Source organism: Labrus bergylta, chromosome 13 (assembly GCF_963930695.1).
Source record: "Labrus bergylta chromosome 13, fLabBer1.1, whole genome shotgun sequence".
Lineage (NCBI taxonomy): Eukaryota > Metazoa > Chordata > Actinopteri > Labriformes > Labridae > Labrus > Labrus bergylta.
Window position 1 is genome coordinate 12070270 of NC_089207.1, and position 18419 is coordinate 12088688.

General features: G+C 45.9%; 1 protein-coding gene across 9 annotated transcripts in view; it reads left to right on the top strand.

Annotated features, from left to right (window-relative positions):
• dgkh (diacylglycerol kinase, eta) overlaps positions 1-18419 on the top strand; it is a 60400-nt gene that overhangs the window by 36257 nt on the left and 5724 nt on the right. For 5 of the 9 annotated variants that reach the window (XM_065961980.1, XM_065961976.1, XM_029278035.2 and 2 more), the window contains 22 exons: positions 1007-1132; positions 1443-1545; positions 5334-5496; positions 5628-5736; positions 6400-6621; positions 6986-7077; positions 8273-8372; positions 8485-8800; positions 9192-9323; positions 11216-11350; positions 11494-11611; positions 11730-11840; positions 12118-12214; positions 12643-12750; positions 13989-14102; positions 14490-14624; positions 14738-14898; positions 14998-15103; positions 15756-15848; positions 15982-16101; positions 16281-16386; positions 17524-17654. In XM_065961980.1, coding sequence (XP_065818052.1) covers positions 1007-1132; positions 1443-1545; positions 5334-5496; positions 5628-5736; positions 6400-6621; positions 6986-7077; positions 8273-8372; positions 8485-8800; positions 9192-9323; positions 11216-11350; positions 11494-11611; positions 11730-11840; positions 12118-12214; positions 12643-12750; positions 13989-14102; positions 14490-14624; positions 14738-14898; positions 14998-15103; positions 15756-15848; positions 15982-16101; positions 16281-16386; positions 17524-17654 — 2898 coding nt within the window. Of the gene's footprint in view, positions 1-1006; positions 1133-1442; positions 1546-5333; positions 5497-5627; positions 5737-6399; positions 6622-6985; positions 7078-8272; positions 8373-8484; positions 8801-9191; positions 9324-11215; positions 11351-11493; positions 11612-11729; positions 11841-12117; positions 12215-12642; positions 12751-13988; positions 14103-14489; positions 14625-14737; positions 14899-14997; positions 15104-15755; positions 15849-15981; positions 16102-16258; positions 16387-17523; positions 17655-18419 lie in introns of all 9 variants that reach the window. The other 4 variants (XM_065961978.1, XM_029278037.2, XM_065961977.1 and 1 more) reach the window with 3 other exon arrangements.

Sequence of the window (18419 nt, forward strand, 5' to 3'; positions counted from 1 at the left end):
TTTGGGCAAAGCAAAGAAACTAGAAAATTCTGTGAAACACACCAATAATGTGTTGAATTGTTTACCTGTAAGCGATGCAATGTTTTTTATCTTAAGATGTGACATTTGGAACAAGCAGAATTTGTAAGAAAATTTAAGATAAGATAAGATATACTTTATTCATCCCAGCAGGGAAATGTAGGTGTTCCAGCAGCCAGCATACATTCAAACACACAACACAACACATATATACATACATATCCCACCCATACAAAAAACATGAGCCCACAATACATAGCCAGGATAAAAAAGTGGTATGGATGGTCCATGTGCATAAGTAGCTGTTACTCATTGATGACAGTACAAAATACTAGCTCTGCCAGTGCATAGTATGATAAATAAATAAAGAATTATTATTTAAAAAAGCCATATTTAAGCCATATTCAAGCTGTGATATTTATGCCTCTGTGATGATTCGCCTTTAATCTGAATGTTGCAGAGGCGTAATGTGAGGATGTAGTGACGTCCCCTCTGTCCCGTCTTCAGAGGCAGTAACAGAGGCGTTACAGAGGCTTTAGCTGAGCCAGCGAGGGAGAGCAGCGCTGTGTGTGTGTGTGTGTGTGTGTGTGTGTGTGTGTGTGTGTGTGTGTGTGTGTGTGTGTGTGTGTGTGTGTGTGTGTGTGTGTGTGTGTGTGTGTGTGTGTGTGTGTGTGTGTGTGTGTGTGTGTGTGTGTGTGTGTGTGTGTGTGTGTGTGTGTGTGTGTGTATGTCTGACTGTGTGTGTATGTGGAGCTCCCCGCTGTGCCGTGCTTCACAGACTGGGACACCAATAGAAAACACCAGCGCAGAATCAATGTTGATGTACAAAGACGTGATGACGGCTGAGCTCAGCTTCAGCACTTTTGGGAACATATCTGAAAAGGGTCGTAGAGCCGAAAGTCATCGAGGGCGAGAAAGTAAAAAATATAAAAAAGCTAACTAATCGAATAAAGAAATGTGTGTGTGTGTGTGTGTGTTGTTCCCACAGATCGCGATGCCTCATCAGTGGTTGGAAGGTAACCTGCCTGTCAGTGCCAAGTGTGCCGTGTGTGATAAAACGTGCGGCAGTGTGCTCAGGCTGCAGGACTGGCGCTGCCTCTGGTGCAAAGCTATGGTAAGAACTTTTAGTTTCATGTGCGCGCGTGTGTGTGTGTGTGTGTGTACGACTTTAACGTGTCTGTTCAACGACGGTACTGTAGAGTGACCGTTTGAATCAGCTTCTTTTCTTCACTAAATGTAAAAATGTAAATAACATAAACAAACCTCTCAAAAGGTGTGTCATTATTTATGAGTCTGCTTCTTTAAGTTCCTCATATCTTTATGTCGTAATAACGGAGGCTGTAGTCTTACACCTTGTTTTGATTTTTGTTCATGGTTTTTTCCTGTCCTCATTGTTGTTGTTGTTGTTGTTTTTGCTGTTGTAGGTGCACACAGCCTGTATGGATCTGTACCCTCGAAAGTGTCCTCTCGGTCAGTGCAAAGTCTCCATCATCCCCCCCACCGCGCTCAACAGCATCGACTCAGACGGTAGGTGCAGCTAAGGTCGGCAAGGCGACAGATTCTTGAATTTTTTTTTTTTTTTTTTATCGTGCAATTGTGAAATCAGTACAAGTCCTAGACCATACAAACAAAACAGAGAAGAAGGACAGTAAAGAGAAAACAACACATACTGCAAAATACTGAAATATCAACTGACATAGACTACAACCAGCGAATATGAAGACATTACAAAACTATACGAAATACATGACAAAAAGGATACAAGAAGGGAAAGAAGCGAGAGAGAGAGAGAAGTGGAGGGAGAGATGGGTAAGGTTACACACACACACACACACGCACAGACACAATGCAATCATGCTGACTCTCAGAGGGTCAAAGGTCGATGTCAGACATCACCTGTGAGCAGTCGTTTCATTTCAGAGAGGAGTGAAAGAGATTTCCTCCCCTATGTTGGGCTGATGTTTTATCACTTTGTCACATGGAGGAGGAGAAAGGGGGGAGGGGGGGGGTTAATTTTACACTCATGCATCAGTGTCCAATCAGCCTCATTGTTAATCACTCACACTTCTTCTCCCATGACGCGGAGGAGAACAGCTGGACAGGAAGAAGAAAAACACAATTTGGTTATTGTCTGTTCGAGAAGAATCGATCTCTGCACCGGACCTCATTATTTGTTCCTTCTGTCGAAAATTGGAGGACAAAATCTGTCGAAATGCATAAGGAAATAGATAAACCTCTTATCAGTTAATTAGTATTCCACTATATTCATAGGCGCAAATCACGGGGGTCCGGACCCCCCCGATCCTAGACAAATAGACAATCCTCCCCCCAAACACTGCAGCGCATGTACCTACTACAGCGAGTCTCTGTGGAGCAGAGCGGCACAAGTTGGTGATGATCGCGAACTTCCTCCAAACATACCCCGAGGAAAGTGAACACTGTTCTTGAACCGTTTGGACCACAAGCACAAATAAGGTGTCTTTAGAACGCTAACACTCTGCAGATTCAGGACGTGTTAAAATTCTCAAAAACATTAAAACACGGGAACTGCTGTTGAAATAAGACTGGCAATAGCCACAGACCACAGTCTGGAGTTAAACACGTTCTTTTATCTGCAGGGAGATGCCTGTCTGGCCAGCGTTTCCTCTTTATACATTTAATACCAGTTTGTTCGGGCTTTCTTGATAGAACAGCACTTTTTATGGCAACTTTGGTGTCCCCCTTAGGAATTGCTCTTTAAAAAAAATCCTGTTAGTTGTCCCCCCCCCCAATAGTGAGATATCCACCCTTGACTATACTTACAAAAGGAAAACATAGATGCTCCCTGTGATCGCTGCACGACCGTAGACTGTCTGCACGCCACCTCTACCATCTCCGTGCTCTAATGAACCTGCTGCATTATGTTTCCTGTTCTCCAGTATGTTCTTCTCCACTCTTTAGTTCACATTGAGATTCTGTTCAACTACACGTAGCATTGATAGAAAGACAAATATTCTCATTATAGTTGTATAGAGGACTTCTGCTGCTTCGTCGTCCACTTCTGCGTCGTTCTGCTCACGTCTCGTCTTACCTCAGGAGACCCCGTCCACATACTCTCTTGTCCGACCGGGATAGTCTCCTGCCATGAGGAGCAAGTGTGAACAGCCAGGTCAGGAGGATTTGAGAGGCAGTCCTCCTGAAATTCTCTTGAACTTTTCACGCTTGCCTGTGAAAACGGTATTTTAATTGAGTTATTCATTTTTCATCAGTTTATGTGTTGGTTAGAAAACAATATGTCCTCTGTATCATCAGAAGAAGGACCTCACTAACGTCTTTTATAGACCAGGAAGTAAACTGTCAAAGAGAGAGAGAGAGAGAAAGAGAGAAAGAGAGAGAGAAAAAAAAAGAGAGAGAGACATCGTTCTAGTTTTTCTTTTTCTTGCACAGTGAGGAGGCTAAAAATAAACCGTTCCCCATCTTCCTGAGCTTCAAACAGATGAGCATCTTCAGACGAGAATGTGTGAGAAGAATTATGATTAGCTGCCTACAAACTATCTCTAAAAATAGACACACATATTTATCCTGTCACGGTGTGTGAGAGCACACGGACATGCAGACACCACAGAAGAAGAGCTCTGCAGCTGGCTGCAAAGCACCCTGAGGCTCCCTGCAGGCTCTCTGTTCAACATAGACTCTTTGTTTCATACATGCATTCACATATATACATGTGGGTGTGTGTGTTTGTGTGTGTGGTTTCATATGAAGATTTGCACCTGAGAGTCAGACTCAGATTAGCGTGTATAATTAGATTACTCGGTCTCACTCATACAATCCACACACTGCGCACTCGGTCTATGAATAACTGGCAGCGGCTAATTGGTCGATGGATTTAAAACAAAGAGGCAGAGAAAAGGAGGACGGATGTAAATGGAAGAAGAATACGACACAAGCAGAAAATAGGAGATGGGGAAAAGAAAGACAATAAATCCCTTATTTCTCTGTTTTTCTGCATCTGCATCACGTTCCAGGACCCCCTCTGCCCAAATGCATGCTGGGAAGCGGGGGAGTTTGGTTGTAATTGGCTGGGAGGCGGGATGCAGCACGTGCTGGTGCGATGTGACCCCCCCCCCCCCCCCCCCCTTCTTCAGCTCCCCCCTCCCTCAGTTCATCCTTTTCTGACAAGATCACAGAAAAAAGGAAAATCGAAGAGGGGCGATAGATAGAGAGAGGAAGAAGAGAAGGAGGATGCAGAGGAGGGAGTGCCAGCAGTATACTGCTGCATACACAAACACACACACACACACACACACACACACATGTCTTTGAAGCTCTAGTATGCATGAAGCTGTCAACAGTGAGGGGTGTTCAGATTCTGCTGCGCGCACAGAAACCTCTTGCCAGACCTGCTCGCAAACCTGCAAGTACAGAAAGGAGTCTGTCACAGGAGGCTGGAGGGTCCAAGCGATCCTGTACAAGTCATCTTCAGCATTGACATATTATGTGTGTGTGTGTGTGTGTGTGTGTGTGTGTGTGTCTGTGTGTCTGTGTGTGTGTGTGTGTGTGTGTGTGTGTGTGTGTGTGTGTGTGTGTGTGTGTGTGTGTGTGTGTGTGTGTGTGTGTGTGTGCTCTACAAGACACCGTGTGTTATTTCTTGTGTTTTATGACGCTCAGTCTCACACAGTTAGACTTTACAGAGGATTTTTCAAGCCAGTCAAGCCAATTTTAAATCTAATTTTTTTTACAGGGGCTTTAAAATCTATGTGTTCTTTATTGTGTATTGTATGTAAAAATACATTAAAGGGACATATTCTCCTCCTTTTCAACCAGTGTAAATAATGCTCAGAGCCCCCCAAAAAATGTCTGTGAAGTTTCTTGTTCTAAATCCACTCTGATCCTGTATTTGATCATGCCTATAAACCCCTCTATTTCAGCCCTGCTAAGAACAGGCTGTTTCTGTGTCTGTACCTTTAAATGTAAATGAGCTGTGTCTGACCACGCCCCCTCTCTGGAAGGGCTTGGGTCGGCTCGGTCTTTCTCGCTCCATGCCCTATTGTTTATGGTGAGAAGGCAGACTCAGAGGGCAGAACAAACACCTAGCTGTGGGAGTGTCACCCACCTGGGGGAGGGGTTACTGCCCTTTGTGATGTCATGAAGGGAAAATCTCCAAACGGCCTGTTTGAGCACACATTTTCTGATTCATGCCCCTAGTATTTTCTTTTGGATTCTACCTGTGGAAGGAGTCCATTTAATTATATTTTTGATGTACACTTTGTTTTTGGGTGCTCAGAGATCAACAGATTTTCACTTTCTCCTCCTCTGTTTTGATTTCTCCTCAGGCTTTTGGAAAGCCACCTGCCCCCCGTCCTGTGCCAGCCCCCTACTCGTCTTTGTCAACTCCAAAAGTGGAGACAACCAGGGAGTGAAGTTCCTGCGACGCTTCAAGCAGCTCCTCAACCCGGCTCAGGTCTTTGACCTGGTCAACGGGGGGCCTCATCTCGGGTGAGGAGAACAAAACAGAATCCTATGAGAGTCAAACGTTTTACATATCCACCAAGCAGCTTCCTTCCACAGTTAGAATCTGATCCCACTGAAAAAGTGAACATGTGTTGATGTGTGTTTGTTTTTGTCAGTCTGCGCCTCTTTCAGAAGTTTGATAACTTCCGGATCCTGGTGTGTGGAGGCGATGGGAGTGTGGGCTGGGTCCTTTCGGAGATCGACAAACTCAACCTTCATAAACAGGTAACAAGATAAACATAAGTCAGCTGTTGATTTGTAAGACTCTGGGGATATGATACTTATCCCGATCCAGAGGTGATGAATCTATTTATGTCCAGTGGTGATTCTGGAGTCTGTCGGGGCCCTCTTCAAAAATGAATCGGGGGCCCCTCCAAACACTTTTATATCTATGAGTGTCCCGATGCTCTTCCTCTTTCTTTTTTCACTCGCAGATAGAAAGCTCTTATTTATCCTTAAGTGATTTTCATTGAGCAATTTTGTTTTTTTTACAGGCGTAATACATGGGATGCTTAGCAGTACAACAAGTGATTGCTGTCAGATGGGGCCCCATTAGGGAGGTCTCCTACTGTCATTGCAAAATTTGCACATTTTGAGCTACTGCTTTGGCTTGAAGTTTGTCATCTGGAGGTAGTCGGATTCATAAAGATAAAATGTGTCTTTTGTCCTTTGTGTCAGTTCAGTGTTGTGCCTTTGCTCCTGGCTCGCTTACATAAAGACACACGAGATAACAGTCGTGCACACACACACACACACACACACACACACACACACACACACACACACACACACACACACACACACACACACACACACACACAAACCTCACGCTGCCGGCCTGTATTCCTGCCTCCACGTTAACCTTCTGCCTCTCTCTCTGTGTTCCAGTGCCAGCTGGGGGTCTTGCCTCTGGGCACAGGGAACGACCTGGCCCGGGTGCTGGGATGGGGCCCGTCCTGCGACGATGACACCCAGCTACCACAGATCCTGGAGAAGCTGGAGAGGGCCAGCACCAAGATGTTGGACCGCTGGAGCATCATGACCTACGAGATTAAGATCCCACCCAAACACAGCTGCCCCAACACGCCTGAGGGAGCCGACGACTGCCAGGTAACCGACAGGAGCTGACAGATATTCACATGCATCAGCACACACAATCAGGACCCAGCGGGGCTCCCAGACAGGCCGACAGGAGGAGGAGGGGGGCCGAGAAAATATCCTGGAAATAGTGCCTGACAGTTTATGTTCAGCTTCACCTTAGATCAGGTCCACAACTGGAAGAAGGAAAAGGAATCCCCCCCCACCCCCACAGCAAAAACTTGTTTTTCTTATAGAATACATTTCTTTATTTTTGCAATGTTTCAAATACTGAGAAGAGAGAAGTTTCAAATAAAAGAGAACTCTAGTTTAATGCTGTTTCACTGACACAGTGTCCATGTATTGAAGTCATGCTTTGTGTTTTTTCTCTCTCCAGCTTCACATCGCAGCCTATGAAGACTCAGTGGCTGCTCACCTCACAAAGATCCTAAACTCAGAGCAGCACTCTGTGGTCATCTCCTCTGCCAAGTAAGAGCTTTTAACAAAACCAGCACGAACACAAACAAGCTGACCAGAATCAATAACAGGAGGAAATAACCAGCTACAGAAACCTGGCAAAGATATGCATCACAGTAGTGTTGTAGTACTCCAAATCGGTCTTGGTCTGCAGACCTGTCTCAAGACCACGTTTTAAAGATTAAGATAAAGATAAAGATAAACTTTATTGATCCCCCATGGGGGACATTTTTGTATTACAGCAGCTCAAGAAAACAGGAAAAATGGATAAAATTATTAAAAATAAAGATAAAAATCAAACATTTGTACATGAAAAAATACAATAATAGAATAATACCAGGTATGTGCATTTCCACTTGTGGAAAGACTTATAATTAAAAAGCACACACACAGTGTGTAGCATTATTGATATGAGTGGTGATGCTGTTAAAGAGTCCGAACAGTCTGACGGCAGATGGGATGAAAGACCCATCTGCCATCTGTTTTGAAGGTCTTGTCTCGGAATCAGAACAATTTTTACTCGGTCTCCGGATTTTAAATCAAGACTGGTCAAGACCACCACTGATAGGATATTTTCCATGTCATTTAGATTTTTTTTTCCTCGGTTACGGACGAAACCTTCCCGGTGTAACGGTCTAAGAGAGTGACACGCCCCCTGCACACAGGATGAGGATTTCTCATTGATATTTATGGTCTTGGTCTTATCTCGGCCTCGCCCTGTCTTGGTCTTGACTCGATATCGATCCCTAAATGTCTTCGTCTCAATCTCTAAATGTCTTGGTCTTGTCTCAGTCTCTGAGCACTCTGGTCTCTGTTAGTGTGGTCTTGACTACAGCACTACATCACAGCGAATTTCAACTACTCTACTCTTTCCTCACTGACGTTGCACCGTCATAAAAATATGAAATACAAGCGTCTTTAAAGTCGTGTTGAAACGATGGTTACATATATGTAGGTTTGAAAGTACGGCAGAGGGTTAGGGCCAGGCATGTCTGTTCTTTAGTCATTAACACAGGAGAAGGATCAACAGAGTTTTCTCCTCTGTTGCCGACCAGGACTTTCACCTGCAGTCAATACTGTATCAAACTGCATTGAGTCAAAGGCAGAGGTGTAGGCTGTGTTGTAAATGATAAATACTGATCAGTGAAAAAGACAGGGCAGCAGGTTATGATTATACATGTGGTTAACATTTCTTATTGTGTATTAGGATCCTGTGTGAAACAGTGAAGGATTTTGTTGCCAAAGTGGGGAAAGTGTACGAGAAAAGTACGGAGAACGTGGACGAGTGCGACACCATGTCTCTCAAAGTAAGTCTCCAAAACGATTCAGTCAACCTCCATCATCCGTCTGTGCTGAAGGGCCGCTCCCTTCTTATTGAATTTCTCCTCACTCCCCGCCCTCTGCCTCCTCTCTGCTCAGTGTGCCATCTTGAACGAGAAGATGGACTCGCTCCTGCAGACCCTCAACGCAGAGTGCCAGGCTCTGCCCCCGCTTCCACACTCCACCCCTCCTATAGTGGAGGAGGAGCAGGAGGAGGAGGAGGACGAGGAAGAGGAGGAGGCCAGCGAGGAGAGCCTGACGGAGCTGAAGGAGAAGCTGGAGGAGGAGGAGACGGAGAAAGGAGGAGGAGGAGGACGCTCACAGCACCAGCTGTTCAAAAGCAGGGAGCAGCTGATGCTCCGGGCCAACAGTCTGAAGAAGGCTGTGAGGCAGATCATCGAGCAGGCCGAGAGAGGTAACCGGAGTCACAGCTTAACCGACCTTTTCTGTACAAGGAAAGCAAAAACATGTCAAGAAAGGCATACTTCTTAAAATGTTCTCATGATCAGGATCAGATTTAGTTTAGTCATAAATCACTTCTCAGGTATTCTGTCTGTTGCTATGGAAGTGCACAAGCTCAATCTTAGTCGTAAACATCTAATTACATTTATATAAGTCACTTTTACATGACAAACTCAGATAAACATCTTTTTGTGCTGGCATAAAATGAGATTACTTTCTGTTTGAATTCAACCATGCTTTTATTTTGAAATAACGTAAGGACCTTCTGGTAAATGACATCACTAAAAATAACGGCATGATGTAACTGAACTTTCCTGTATCTCCCTTCTTTCCTCTCTTTTTAGTGGTTGACGAGCAGAACTCGCACACAGACGACACCGAGCTGCCGTCTCCCATCGAGTTCAGGAAGGACAGCGAGGAGGAGAATCGAGACAACGAGAGGGACGAGGACACGAAGGAGCTCGAAGCACTGCCATGTAAGCACAAACAGCCTCAGGATGCTCTGTTTCTAATCTGTGACCGGAGTTACAAACCCATTATTCACGTGCATTATGTGTTAGCATCGAGCTAACAAACTATGACGCACATCCAAGCGGCAACCTCCAAGTTGAAAAATGTGGCCGATGCAGAAGCGCAAAATCCTGCAGTTCATCGAGTGTCTGCTTGAGGCTGGCTGCAAGAACACAGGAAGTCACAGGCAAAAAAATCATTTTTTTAAGGCAGAGTTATCTTATCTAATTAATGACAACATGCTGAAAAACAATCTTTAGAAAACACACTTTTTTTCTCTCCTCTGAGCATTGAAACATGAGGATAGACAAGCATGTAAAGGCCGTTATTCTGTCTTATTCAAACACTAAAGAATCAAAGAGGTGCAGAGATGCTGTTTGACATCCTACTGGAGTTCCCGTGTCGCCCCCTTGTGGATGTGTCACTCTCTGCACCACACAGAACCAGACACATAGCTAATGGAAAAGAAAGCGCTGCTGACGCAAATCATGTTTCCTGTCATAAATAAACTGAAGGATTAGAGTGGAGAGTGCACCGAGCAGCTCTGCACTCCTGCCTTATTCCACCTCCTGCAGCAGCTTGAGCCGTTTATCTCTCCGTCTCCAGTGTGCACGACCGTCTGAGGCGAAGGAGAGCTTTTTTAATAATAAATGAGTGTGGTGGCCCGGGCAGCTATAAAGTCTGTGTGTGTGTGTGTCTGTGCCTGTTTATATGCATCTGCAGGTTCATTTGTGGGTGTGTGTTTCTGGGTGTAAATGTCTAATGTGCCTTGTGTGAGTGTGTGTGTTGCATCAGCCACAGGATATGTTATTGTCTTTGGGGTAGAAGTTCTTCCTGTTTATTACGGCCCTGCTTCCTTCCTTCTACACATTTTCCAGCCAGTTGGAAGAGCTGGAGGTATCAGTCAAACCCTCTGCTTTGTGTCCTCTCCTCGTGTCCTCACTCCTTCCTGACCTGGACACAAAGCAACAAAACGCACCGAGGAAAGTAGAGGATTGTTCCTCGCAGGTTTGGGCCGAAGCAGTGAATGTTGTAAAAGCCTTCTTAAGTGTGCCAAGGCGGCATGTATTTGCTGCCCCGCCGAGGATTCACGTGATGTCAGCGTGAGCAAAGTTGTTATGTGGCTAACACGTAATGTTCAGACTCTGTCATTGTGCATTCACGTGGAAAAATGCATAACTGCTGAAAGCGAAAAAAAGATGAGAGAGCGTGCTTGTGTAACAGCTTTTAACTAAGCACACAGAACAGTCAACCAGAGTCTTTTTGAAACTCTCTTCATTTGAGATTCGGCTGAAAAATCAGGCGCAGCTCATGCACAGGAACGCAATCAGACCAGGTGTCGTTGTCCTCCTTCTAACTTTAGATTCTGGTCCTGAATGCTCTGGATTTGATTGGACCAGAGAAGGTAGGCGGTTTTAAGGCACCCCCCACACCGCCGTTTTGGACGCCCCTCGGTTTGCCGGATATGAGAGCAGTTATCAGGTCAAACCAACAGGTGTTGCAGCGATGGAAGCCGGCAAGAGAACTGGTTCAGATAGAAGTGATCGTACCCGACCTAAAAAGCCTCTGCATGTTTCTAATAAGCTCCACGAGCAGAAACGTGCTCAAACTAGGATCAATATTGGAGATGCTTTTGAAAAATGGAGAGAGGTTAGAACGCAGAAAGGTTTACAGACTGGAACATTTGCTTTCCTCACAAACAGTGAGCATTCCTGCTCACTCACAGCAGCCCCCTGGTGGATATAGGAGGTATTATCACATTAAAAAGTCATGTCATGTTGTCATCTGCTGACCTAAAGAACATGTTTGAGAAGCGTAAAGGCATGGCAATTATCTCTCTCTCTCTCTGTGTGTGCAGCTTCAAAGAGTCCCTGTTCTCTGACGGAGAGGAGGGTGAGCCGCAGCACACAGTCCTGCGGCTCTTTCACTATCACCCCCTTCACCACCAGCAAGGAGAACTTGCCTGTGCTCAACACACGCATCATCTGCCCTGGTAAACACACACACACACACACACACACACACACACACACACACACACACACATACACAGAGTATGTCAATGCTGAAGATGACTTGTACAGGATCGCTTGGACCCTCCAGCTTCCTGTGACAGACTCCTTTCTGTACTTGCAGGTTTGCGAGCAGGTCTGGCTGCCTCCATCGCCGGCAGCTCCATCATTAGCAAGATGCTGCTCGCTAACATCGACCCCTTTGGTGCCACGCCCTTCATCGACCCCGACCTCGACTCACTGTAAGAGCAGGTTTCCCCCTCTGTGTGTCTCGCTCTGTCTGTTCCTTTATTTATTTAGTATATTTGTGGACAGAGTTTCATCTTAACTGACCGTTTATCTGTGACTGTCTTCACCCAGAGAGGGCTACATGGAGAAGTGTGTGATGAACAACTACTTCGGCATCGGCCTGGATGCAAAGATCTCGCTGGAGTTCAACAACAAGCGGGAGGAGCATCCAGAGAAATGCAGGTCAGACACGTTTCCTCCACCATGAGGAATATTCTCAGCCATCGAGTCTCCGTGTTATTTATTCATTTGTTGTTGATGTTTTTTACATCACTTTTACATCATTTTAGCCGATAAATGCTGATAAATCTTCTCCCTAGTCACAGGGTAACAGGGACTTTGAATATTATAATGCACGCTCAGTAGGGAGAGGAGGACAGATTCTCTTCAGTCTCTGATGTCGGCATTTGCAGTTTATTACGACCCCATAAAACCCTGAATTCTGTTTCCCGCCACACAGGAGTCGCACCAAGAACATGATGTGGTACGGGGTTCTGGGCACGAAGGAGCTTCTGCAGAGAACCTACAAGAACCTGGAGCAGAAGGTCCAGCTCGAGGTGAGGGGTGGGCAGCAGGGACAACTTGCTGAAAGGTTAAATCATATTAACAAAGCTGGACTCTAATTGGTATGAGTTTTCCAAAAGTCCTAAATGTAAAAGAAAAGACATCTGCTGGAAATCAGAGAGCTGCAAGCCCAACCAATTAGTGAAAAGAGTGGAGTGCGTTAGAAGAGGGTGTCATCCCAACACTCTCTCCTGACGCAAGTGTCATAAATTTGAGGTTAAAGTTTGAGTGGAAAAAAAAGCACAAATTATTCTCTAAACACTCCAAAAAGTTCAAGCACAACAGTAACTTTAAACCCCTGAAAAGACTGGGAATGATCTGTGACTGAATCATAGAATTCCTATGCATAAAACGTTAAAAACACCTTCCTTGCGTCCTTCATAACGGCCTCCAGTCTAACTTTTGTTTTCATCTCTGTCAGTGTGACGGTCAGTACATCCCGCTGCCCAGCCTTCAGGGGATCGCGGTGTTAAACATTCCTAGCTACGCGGGCGGGACCAACTTCTGGGGCGGCACCAAGGAGGATGATGTGAGTACTTTGACATTTTCTACATTCCTCCTGACCTCCGTGTTGTGATCCATCCGGCTGAAAGAGCCTTTGATAGAGGACCGGGATCACCTGTGGAGTTTAAAAGAGGAGTTTTTTCTTCTGGAAGCTTAAGTCTGAAACAAGCCCACAGCTCTTAACTTTCTTTCTCCCGCTCTTCTTCTTTAGTTTGAGTTTGTGTAAAACTTTAAAAAGGAGGCCCTGGTCCCCGGTCGAGCTGGACCCTGACGGCCTGGAGGTGCAGGGGGAGGGATGGACACAGAGATATTTCTGCTTGTTTGTTTAAGGCTCAGAGCACAAAGGCTGCAGAGGGATTAGAGTCTCTCTCTCTCACACACACACACACACACACACAGACACACACACACACACACAAACTCAACACACCCCTTAGTGAGCCCCTGCAGAGGTTACCCTTGGACACACACATACAGTTTGTGCGTTTCTCGTTATGTAACTGCTTTACTGGAGAGCAGGAAGCTGAAACAAGGCGAGGACTTTAAACTTTCAGACGTGCATGCTTCACAATCAAAGTGTTTTCTTTGGCTTGTGAGGATCTGCAGTACTTTGTGTGTGTCTGAGACTTTTTGCAGCTGATTTCTTTATCACACGGAGTTCAAGTTAATCTGAAAAGATATTTTAAAACCTCATTAGCCGTTTCAAAACGTTACAATAAAGGAAAGGATGTTATTTTTCTCTTGGATCAACGTGTTAGCAGCTGTTCTTTCACCCTAAATTCAGCACACAACTTGTACTAAATGCATTTTCGGTGGCCCCCTAGTGGCCGAGGCCCCACACAACACATCTCCTGATTGACAATGTAGTCTCGCTGAAATGTCACCTATCCTGCATTCATTATTTTTTTTTGCTTACTCGTGCAGACGCTGACTCCTCATTGCTTTGACCTTTTCACGGGCAGTTTGTGCGCAGAAATCAATACGACAGTCTGTTTCTGATTCAGAGCGAATGTCTCATTTGAGCGGAGATTTTTATAAATAAATAAATAAATAAAGACGACATGCAGAGATATGAGCTCACAAATAAATCCCCCCTGATACAATTACATTAAAGGATAAAGCTGGGGATGTTTTTGTTTGTCTTTTTGTCATTGTCAAATGGAATGAAAAGATCAGAATTCAAAAGGTTGTGTCATCACGAGTTCCTCGTCCCTGACACAATCCATGCTCACAGGTTGAGAATGTGATTCTGGTGTGTTGCAGATCTTCTGTGCTCCTTCCTTCGATGATAAGATCCTTGAGGTGGTGGCTGTGTTCGGGAGCATGCAGATGGCCGTGTCCAGAGTCATCAAGCTGCAACACCACCGCATAGCACAGGTGACAACACACACGGAGGAAAATATACAAAGATAACTGTACCGTCTCCTTTTTTCAAGAAGAGACAAGGAGAAGAAGAAGAAGACACACAGTGGGGGCACCTCAGGTTGAAATATTTCCCAGATAGCCCGTCAAAAGTTAATTAATGTCCAAAGAGTCACAAGCAAATTGCGTCCTCCTCATTTCCTTGTTATTGCTGGACATGTCCAGAAAAGGTGGGGGGTGATTGGCCTCTATGTACATGCCAGCACTGTCTCTGAACTGTTGATGCGATTGAGATTTGTTGGCTTTTAATGTGACGTGTTGTAAAAAAAAAAAAACAGACCAAATTCTTTGAGCCAAATAGTCTCCACTTCTCGGAGCTTTACCCTCTCTGTTTTCTGTCAGTGTCGGACAGTGAAGATCACCATCCTAGGCGACGAGGGAGTCCCCATTCAGGTGGACGGGGAGGCCTGGATCCAACCACCCGGAGTCATCAAGATCCAGCACAAGAACAGAGCGCAGATGCTCACCAGAGACCGGGTGAGGATGAGGGAGGGAGAGAGAGAGAGAGGGAGGGGATGCTGATAATTGCACAAAGCCTTTCAGGGGATTGCATTATGGTTTTTGTTCTTACGCTGTGGCTCCCCCTGCAGGCGTTTGAGAACACGCTGAAGTCGTGGGAGGACAAGCTGAAGTATGACAAGCCTCCTCTGCGGCCTCACCTCTACCCGCAGCAGTCCGTGGACCTGGCTACAGAGGAGGAGGCCGGCCTGGTGCAGATGTGCGCCCGTGCTGCAGAGGAGCTCATCACAAGGTACACACAGGTCTCACAGATCTCTGCAGAAACAAAATGTTTTTTTTTTTTTTTTTTATCATGACCTGTGTACATTAACTCTGCTCTGTCTTACTGCAGGATCTGTGAGGCTGCAAAGACCTACGGGCTGTTAGAGCAGGAGCTGGCTCATGCTGTTAACGCTGCATCCCACGCCATCAACAAAACACATCCCAAGTTCCCCGAGGTGAGCTTTAGAGACGTCACACAAACATGTTTCTCTATATATTTATATAGTCAAGGTTTAACATTTAGGTGTCACTGTATTTTACAGCTGAATACAATTTCAACTGCTTCATCTTTTAGTCAGTTTATCCCACTTGTTGTGCATCTCTACAGCGCCCTCTAGTGGTCACCAAATGTCTCATGTTAAGCATACTGCACCCACTTGAGAGAAAAAAAGAATATTCTGTCTTTGTCTGGCATTAAAAGATAGTAGTATCATTGATTCAGAAAATCAGAGCAGATCATTTTTGACCTCAGCATTAAATAATAATTGAGGTGTTTTTTTAAAAAGTCTAGTATATTAGACTTTCCTGAAGCTGCGCTCCTTTGACTGCTCTTTTCAAAACAAATTTGAAGGTGCACTATCAAAGTGTGCTAGAGCTGCTGCGTCGCGTTGACACACTTTGATCGTTGATGTGATCGTGAAGGATGTTCCTGCTGATTAAACTTTTGAAGCGTCCAGTTTTAATGAGCCTGTTTCGTATTCAAACAGCTGTATCACTCCTTAATGGGGCGATTGATTTGGAGCAGCTTGGGCATACATCTACATCTTCTACAAAAAGAGCATGTTTCTGCAATGTGTGAATTAAATGACTCTTCTCTCCCGTTTCCAGAATCTGACCAGAAACACGGCTATAGAGGTGGCGAGCACTGTGAAGGCTCTGTACAACGAGACCGAGTCCCTGCTGGTGGGCCGAGTCTCTCTGGTGAGTGGCTGACTTTTTTAAACATGAAAGTTATTTAAATGAAGCGTATATCCATATTTTAACACACTTTGGATGTTTCTTTTGTGCTCTGCCTGTAGCTGATCTGGGTTTTTGTTTTTCCTTCTCCTCGCAGCAACTGGACCCCCCCGAGGAGGAGCAGCTGTCCAATGCTTTGCAGAGTATGGAGCTGGAACTGGGCAAACTGGGAGAGATCCCCTGGCTCTATCACATCCTGCAGCCCAACGACGAGGAGGTGAGCGTCCTCAACAAGCATACACATGTTTCTTTAAAGATTAAAGGAGCAACATTTGTCCCGCTCTCAGAGCAGTCTGCACACGTGTTCTGTATGTGTTTACGATAACCTGGCTCCAGGTGAACGCAGAGCTGAGTAGCTAAATGAAAGGCTATAGGTTGACTGTGCTTATGTACCAGGACCACTCTCTGGGTTACGGCAAGAGGAACAGTCGCAGCAGCATGTTTCGCATAGTGCCCAAGTTCAAGAAGGAGAAGGCGGCCAAGAAGACGAGCCCTCAGTCAGGTAGGGGTGTGCCCACTTTGATCTTCGTAGTTAGCAGAATGAACAGACAGGCTGCTTGATCTTCAAACAGAAGTTACTTCAGTGAAAACACTTTGACCGGATGCTGCCCCCGAGGTTTATTAAGCAGCCATGGCGGCTTGTTTTGCAGCGAGGACGATGCAGTCTAATCACGTACTTGTAGAAAGAACGGCAGCATTAAATCATCTCAACAACGTCAGTGACGGTATGCATCTTAGCTTTAGCTTAGCAGCGACAACGATCATTTCTTCTGGTCAAATACATCTTGTACTTTTAATATGTACTAGTTTCTCTGGTGACGCCTCTGAGATTAGCTAGTGGCTAATGCTAACTTCATATATTTATCGACAATGACCACTTACGTTTAAGCGCCTAAAAAAAAAAAGAATATGCACTCACAACATGAAGAAGCACAGAGGATGGGTGTGTGTTTGAGGTGTTACATCCCACAGTCTGTCCCCACCCCATCAACCTGCAACCCCTCCACCCCACCCCTCCATTCATGCTCTCATCCAGCCGTCAACATGACATCAAAAGGCTCACGGTCATGAGAAGGACAAGGCTGCACCGAGGAAAATCATCTCTTTCATTCTGGCACCGACCAAAGTGATTTCATTGCACAATAAACTTAAGTGTAGAAAAGTCCCAGTGGACTGAGCATGCAGACTTAGTGGGAGTGTGAGAACAGAGCAGGTTTAGGAGTGGAAGCCCTTCCATCCGCATCACATTTGTTGGGCTGTATTCCCTGCAGACCGCCTCCTTTTGCCCCACACTTTTTTTCTGTGCGTTCTCATATCGGTGGATGACCTGCATGCTCTCTGGAACGCCCTCCTCCTCCTTCTCCTCCGCCAGCTGCTGCCATTTACTCTCCTTTTTCCTCTCCTCCTTTCCATATTTTCCTCCATCTCCTTTCCTTCAATGATTCAACACAACGTGTGCTCATTTGTACGTTTTGTGTGTTCATGTACGTGTGCTGTGTGCGGTGTGAGAGTTTCTGGTGTACCTGTGAGGCGCCCTGAGCCTCTCTCTGCTCTGCTCCATGTGTCTGTGTGTGTATGCCTGTGTGTTTGTGTTTGTGTATGTGTGTGTGTGTGTGACTGTGTGTGACTGTGTGTGTAGTGGAGAGATGGGGCACAGAGGAAGTGGGCGTCTGGCTGGAACAGCTGAGTCTCGGGGAGTACAGAGACAACTTCATCCGGCACGACATCCGCGGCTCGGAGCTGCTGCACCTGGAGAGGAGGGACCTGAAGGTACACACACACAAACACACACACACACACACCTGAGTCCCTTCAGTGACTCTGTGTGAAACCTCACAATCAACTCTTTCTCTCTGTCCCCCTCCTGATGGACTGTACTTCTGATGCTCTGTAACCCTGTCGTGCTGCTGCATCGCTCTGCTTGGCTTCTTCCGTCTGATCGCTGCTAACCCACTAACACTGTCTCTGCTGCAGAGGGGATCAAACAGGTGGAGGCGGGGGTGGGCGGGGGGGGGGTGGGGGGGAGTTGCTGGTGGGAGTAGATGAAAAAATCTGTGTTGGGCCGGTTGTAGAGAGCCAGAAAAGCAAAATGGAGTCAGTGTGTTCAGTGGAGCTAAGGTAAGAAAGAAAAGGGAGAAAGTGGCTGCAGAAAGGTACAGGTTCAGTTTTGGGCTTTTTGTGGTCTTTATTGAAGAGATAGGACAGAGTCTGAAATCAGGGAGTCCTCCTGTGGCTGCCTGCCGCCTCACCTCCACTGACTTTCCTCTGGACTCCTTCAGTGGCCATGTCCAGAGCTGAGGGGGGGTGGGGGTGGGGGGGGGGGGGTGGGGGGGGGTCTGATGGAATCCTCTAAATGTTGCCAAAGGGGTCTTCAATACGCAGCTGAGAGTTATGTGCACAATGTAAAAAATCAGAGCGACATCACTTTGGGCTACATGCTACAGATCCAAAACTGCCGGATTACGACGTGGATATCTTGAGTCCAGAGTAACTTTTAAGACGGGGATTCAAACCAGGAACCTCCTCACCGAGGGG